At 44.5% G+C, this 6,833-nt stretch overlaps 1 protein-coding gene across 1 annotated transcript; it reads left to right on the top strand.

Annotated features, from left to right (window-relative positions):
- Window positions 1-1,921: 1,921 nt before the first annotated feature.
- Window positions 1,922-2,753, top strand: LOC103649716 (histone H4). Its single transcript, XM_008675451.4, has one exon. It carries the CDS (start codon window positions 2,097-2,099, stop codon window positions 2,406-2,408), a length of 312 nt encoding a protein of 103 aa, XP_008673673.1. The 5' UTR covers window positions 1,922-2,096; the 3' UTR covers window positions 2,409-2,753.
- The last annotated feature ends 4,080 nt before the right edge of the window (window positions 2,754-6,833 follow it).

Below are 6,833 nucleotides of genomic sequence, written 5' to 3'. Positions count from 1 at the left end.
GGATCCACCTTTTCTGACATCTCTGATAGTTTTCAAACGGGATTTATAGCCGTTATATGTACGGCGGACCGTCCGGCCCTAGGGCGCGGACCGTCCGCTTGTGCGCAGAACTGGTGCTTTTTGCACATAACAGTTGGATTTTGATGGGGGACTATAAATAGAAGGGTAGCTCGTGTGAGAGGGCTCTCTTGGCCATTCCTTGCACACATTGAGCTCATTTGTGATCCTCCAACTCACTCTCTCGCACTCTTTGCTTGAGATTGCATTCTAGTGAGAGATTGAGGGTTCCTAATGCATTTGCATCATTCGGTGATTCTTGAGGCACTAGGTGGTACACCGAGCAAGCGTCTTTGGCTTATTACTCTTGGAGGTTGCCGCCCCTAGACGGCTCGGGTGATTGTCTCGGTCGAGCTCTCCAAGAAGATTGTGGAGAAGCCGCAGTGTTGATTGTGAGGGGTTCGCGCCTACCTCGCCGGAGCGGCAAAGGTGACATTAGTGGAATCGAGGTATTGACTGATTTCTTGTCCACTTGGCTCAAAGATCAAGCCGTGTCTTGATAGAGGAGCAAGTGAGAGCTTGAAGTCCACCTCAACGTGGATTAGGGGTGATCGGCAAATCACCGATACCACGGGATAAATTTCGGTGTCTCTACTTTCTTGCATTACTTATTGCCTTGCAAGTGATTAGTGTTTTGCATATTGTTCCTCAAGTATTCAATCACCGTAGTTGTTTCTCATACATTGTTTACTTGTTGTCACTAGAGAATTTATTTCTCTTGTTATATTGATTAAATTTACCTAGTGTTTTTGATTTTAGTCAAAACCGCCTATTCATCCCCCCTCTAGCCGGTGTCCTAGATCCTACACCTGCACAGGTCGGAGTTCACCGCCGCCGTGGTTTCTCGTCGTCCGACCAACCAGAGTCCCTCGCGCCGTGCCAAGCTGCCCCTAGCGTCGTCTCTGGGTAAGTAACCTTTCCCCGACCTTCTTCTGCACCAATTCCGTCTCACCGTGGGCATGTTCGGCTCGTCGGTGTGCCCCCTGGTCCGCCTGAGGTTCCCACTCCGTCATCCGCCCGTCTCACCCCGTTCCAGCGACCTTGACTTCGCCATAGTGCTCGCCGAGTCCTCCCCAACCTCTCTGACTACCCAGACCACCCCAGCGCCCCTAGAAACCCCGGTCTGCCTCATCTCCTCCTGCTGCTAATCACAGCTGATAAGGGTGGTACATGTCATTTGAAAATCATAGTTATCTGCAAATCATGTATATGAATTATGTATTGTTGTATTGTACTCCCTACGTCCAAAAGTTCTCATCGTTTAAGTGTCTCGCACCAAGACCAAGGACGCCCCTTCGTCCGCATGGCCGCGGTTGTGAAATTAATTATCTAGCGTCGTTTTATATTTTCAATATACACATATGTAACTTCGCGAAAACCTTCTGTTAAAGTGCCATCCATCACCCGCGAAACTGGAAAAATATGGGCGCGCCACGGACATGCATGATTCGGATAGAGTTAACGGTAGGGAACGAAGAAGTATTTGAAGCAAATGGACAATGAAGACGCATCAAATGAAGCAACGCAAACGAGGAGCTAGGATGAGGTGCAAACTGTGGTCCCTAGCTTGACGATGTGGAATCCTAAAAAATTTATTTTGCTTAGACGATGAAGATTTTTGGACGAATAATTTATTTTTTGAGCTTGTCTAACCCATTTTAGCACGGCCCGCCATGGTGTCTAGGCCGAACCCCAAAATTTCCCTTTTCCCACCAGAAACCCAAACTCAACTCCGCGATCGCCATCCCACGCGCGCGTACGGCGCCCACGGCCTGCCAAAGTCACGAAATCCCCACGAGCTGCTGGATCCGCACTCCCGCTCCTCAGCCAATAGGAGCCGAGCCATCCTTATCCAACGGCTGGCGCCGTCTCTCGTGCCCCTCACGCGGATCGCGTCCCCATCCGACGCCTCCAGCTCCTCTCCCGCCTCTATATTACTCCCCTTCTCCACCCGTCCATCTCCATCCAACTCACACACAGGCTCACCCCACCAACAGCAAGCGAAAATCTCCCGATCCCCTCTAGTCTCCGCGGCGAAGATGTCGGGGCGCGGCAAGGGCGGGAAGGGCCTGGGCAAGGGCGGAGCGAAGCGCCACCGGAAGGTGCTCCGCGACAACATCCAGGGGATCACGAAGCCGGCGATCCGGCGGCTGGCGCGCAGGGGCGGCGTGAAGCGCATCTCCGGGCTCATCTACGAGGAGACCCGCGGCGTCCTCAAGATCTTCCTGGAGAACGTGATCCGCGACGCCGTCACCTACACCGAGCACGCGCGCCGCAAGACCGTCACAGCCATGGACGTCGTCTACGCGCTCAAGCGCCAGGGCCGCACCCTCTACGGCTTCGGCGGCTAGGCTATGCCGGTCGCGCTCGCGCCTCGCTGTCGTCGCTGCGGTTCTTGTTTCTGCAATTCGCAAGGTGTGGCTTGACGGGGAAAATGCTGGTTAATGTAGCACTAGATCAAGCATGTTGTGCGTGTCTGAAGAAATGCCAATTGTGACTTGCTGTTTGTTCAAACATGTTCCGTTTCTTCACATATCAACACCCGTCGTCCCTGCGTGTGTTACAAATGTAGTTAACTTAGTCATGATGTGTCTTGCGCGCATTCCATCTCTGTCCAATATGCTTAATGTATTTCTGTACTAGGTAATCCATTACCTCTGTTTCATTTTATTTCAATGACGAACTAGCTTATTGGATTTCGTATGTCCAAAGTAAATATTTCGCTTACAGGGCCTCATTGGAGCACGTGAACGGTATCCCCCCCACCACTGTTTGTACACTTTTCTTGTGGAATTAAACTGTTTTCTGTGAAGTTCTTGAACAATTTCTGTATTTTTTTCTTTCTAAACAGGTCGTTAGCTGCTGATTATATGTTGCAATGGATGCGTTGAGTACTAGCCTCTAGGATATCACTGGCTTGGTGAACCGCACACACAAGACTGAACTATTCATCCGAAGAGAGTCAAATTTACCAGTGATTCTCAAAGTTGTTTGGGAGTGTCATCTAAGCATCAAGAGTTTCAAAATACAATTTTGACTATCTAAAATTATAACAGGTCTTATTCCATGATATATTTTGTTTTTTTCTAAATCAGGGCTACTAGTTTAAATGAAAATCCAATATAACATTTAAAGAACAATTTTAGTTTCAAAATTACAAAATCTATAATCCCATGTACAAATAAAACGTGTCGTACTTAAATTTTAAATTTCATTTAAAAAACCATATGATTTTTGGAGGTTTCTAAGTTCTTCATTTAAATTGATAAAATAGAGAAAAAATCAACTTGAAGACTAAATGTCGTTCTTACGTAGAGCAAATTTTAGAGCAACTCCTATAGAAACTCTAAACAACGAAATAAATTGAAATGTAGGACCTAAATTTAAAAGGAGCCTCATTTTAATAAAATCAATCTAAACATTTTAGGACCCAACTTTAAGGGCAGCATATTTGGGACTCATAAGCATGGTCCTATACAGTTCCGCTCCTTCCAACCTCCACGGAAATTTCTTGCTTCTCTGCCGCTCGTACAATTGTTCAATTCAATTGACTTCATCTATAATTATTCGGTTCATTTGACTTCATTCATTTGTTAATCTGAAACCTGCTAGTATGGCAACGATGCCAGACCGATGCATTTAACTTGTGAGACTGCATGGGGAGGAAGTTTGAGTGACAAGTTTCTGCTTATCGATGAACTGCGCGGGATGAACTGCACTCAACGATAACCAAGTCTTGCTTCCAAATTCCAATCAACTGCATGTAGCTAAAAATCAACACCCAACCTTGATGAAATCAATGTGCAAGAAGCCAGGAATGACGAATCTTCAATGACGGTTGCCGAATCAGCTGGCTCGTAAGGGGGCAGTGTCGCAAAAACAATGGCTGGGTGGGAATCACGTGCGGAGTGGGAAAGAAATAAAGGGCTACGAACCTAGGTTAGTTGCAAACGTATGTAATATTTATGGTTCATGGTTGGAATGAACACTTGTATTGTATTTAGACCCTAAACAAATAGAACATGTAGCTAAATTAAATTATGAGGCCAAACTATGGGGCTCATGGTTGGAGTTACTCTTAGGAAGTCGCTTTCATAAAACGATCTTAACTGTAGGTTTTTTTAAATGTTTGGTGAGATAAGTTCTCAATCTCATTGTTTTCATTGGAATTTTTTTTGGAAAAATCATTCTCTTGGTGAACTTTTCATTTTTAGTAAAAGTCGTTTTTTTCATAAGTGCCAACTGCCAACAAATAACTGCCAACAAATGTTGTATTATTTTTGAAATTTTGCATTTTCATATAAAAGCATGTTAGAAGATAGAAAAATCTAGGTGTGCCACCGGCCATCGCAGCTACCATAAGGCCAAGGGCGAAGCCAGCTCAAAAAGAACCCTAGTGCACACTCTATCAAACATAAAGAAAACTATACAATTTAAAAATAAATACATGGTAAATTTAAGATAGTTATTGATAAAATTCTAATTTTACCCATGTGCATGTGCACCAAGTAAGCTTAACGTGGCATCGCCCCTGCATGAGGCCAAAACAAAACAACAATACTATTAACGATCAGGAGCTCTCACAAAATCATAATGAGAAGGGTATAATTTACGAAATGTCTTCCTATTAGTTTTAGGTGGTGTTTGGATTCACAAACTAAATATATGCTAACTATAAAAACTAATTGCATAAGTTATGACTAAATCACGAGACAAATCTATTGTTGGGGACTTATTCTCAAATACTATGAATCAAGAACAAGGCAACATAAAATGTTAAATATCAAAGCCCTTCGTCCTTCAAATCATTATTTCCCTTCGGATATAACGAATTTAGTGCGAAGGTCATGAAGAACATACCTTCATGATCATGATAAAAGATGGAGAACATTCAAACAAAGTACAGAAAGTAACATAATTTCTGTAAACATTATTATTAATCTATTTCCATTTGTATCACTTGTGTAAACAATGATAAATTACAAATGTACCTTCGGCTTGAAGGAAAGAGAATACAGGCGTGATGCAAAAGTGAATGCCCAGTCAGCGTGAACAGTACGAGAGTACTGTTCATCTATTTATAGGCACAGGTCACAGCCCATGTAAAATTACATCCAGGCCCTTTGCCTATGACAACAACTCTATAGTAATTTATCCGGGTCTAAATAGTCTTCTCCTTTTTAAGTCGGTTTCCTCTTTTCTGTCATCATGCCGAAGCTCCCTTGCGTACAGCTTCGGCTCTGCTCCATCCTTCGTGTTGTTTCCGTGCTTCTTCACACCGTGGGCCTTTGTTCGAAGATCCCTGTTCATACAATATACTCCAGAGACATTGTTAAATCATGTTTTTGAGGACCTTCGGAAGCCGAAGGCCCCCAACAGTAGCCCCTCGCAATATTAATTTATTAGAATGATGAATTTATATTGCGACATGGACGAAGGCCTTAAGCCGAAGGTCCGAAAAACACCTTCCCTTTGCTAGAATAGCAACAGTCACTGGCAAGCGGGACCCTCCAGTTCTCAACACGCTAGGCGTATAAATAAGAAGTCACCACGGGTTCATTTGGCACGCTCTCTTGCCATCTGTTCTTGCTTACTCAATTTTTAGCTCCTGCGCACCAACACCTGGTTGGCTTTTTAAATTTTTAAGCTTCGGCTTTGAGAGATTTTCGAAGATGTCTGAAGACAAGAAAGCTGTCGCTGAGTCGAGGCTGAGCCTTCCTGAAGAGAAGAATCTTGGTTTTCTTGAATTAATGGCAAAGACAAATACAGAGAAGATTACCAGGGAGATTTTGGAAGGTTTGTCTGAAGATACTGGCGATAGCGACAGTTATGATGTGGAAAGTGGTGGAGAAGACTTCGAAGATCGACCCTGGCGACCAAGCCATACAGTCTTCGGCAAGTCGAGCATTAAGCAGAGTCATCTTGATACCATGAAGGGAAGGTATTTTCGAGACATGTCTATTGTGAGGGCGGATATTGGGGAGAAAACTGTGCCTACTCCCGAAGAAGATGAAGTCGTGGTATTCCGAAGCTTCTTGAAAGCTGGACTACGATTTCCCTTAAGTAGTTTTGTTGTGGAAGTACTGAAGGTTTTTGAAGTCTACCTTCACCAACTCACTCCCGAATCAATCATAAGGATGAATATCTTCGTGTGGGCCGCGAGAAGCCAAGGCTTGGAACCTGATGCGAAAAGTTTCTGCAACATACATGAATTGTTATACGAGACAAAACCCTGGGGTAAGGAACATTATCATAACAACTTTGGCTGCTACAGCTTCGGTTCCCGATCTGGGTCAAGCTGCCCAGTGCCGACCTTTCGAAAGAGATGGCCTGGCGACTGGATGACGGAATGGTTTTACGTGAAGAATGACTTGAAATCGCGAGAAGATATAAAGAAGATCATCATGCGTCCCATCTGGCAACGCTTCGGCCTGTGGAGGCCGAAGGTGGAAATGAATGAAGCAGCCGAAGAATGCCAGAGAGCCTTCAGAGTTGTTTGCTCTTTTATTGGAACAAGGGATTTGGTCCAAGAACACATTGCCTTCAGAGTATGGCCGCTTGTGGAAACATGGGAAATGTCACAGGAGACCATTAAAGAGACTGACGAAGGTGGACTAGTCAGGCTGAAGTACACATTTAAGTTCGGAGATAAATTCGTTGAGCCAGATGACGACTGGCTGAAAAGCATTGAAATTGTAAGTGATGAATTGCTTGGGGTATATTCGAAGGCCGAAGACACTGCATTGTCAGCGGCTTTCGGAGGCCGAAAAAAGAAA

This window comes from Zea mays, chromosome 3 (genome assembly GCF_902167145.1).
Source record: "Zea mays cultivar B73 chromosome 3, Zm-B73-REFERENCE-NAM-5.0, whole genome shotgun sequence".
NCBI classification, from domain to species: domain Eukaryota; kingdom Viridiplantae; phylum Streptophyta; class Magnoliopsida; order Poales; family Poaceae; genus Zea; species Zea mays.
Note: the sequence above shows the minus strand (reverse complement) of the source record. Positions and strands in the feature narration are given on the sequence as shown.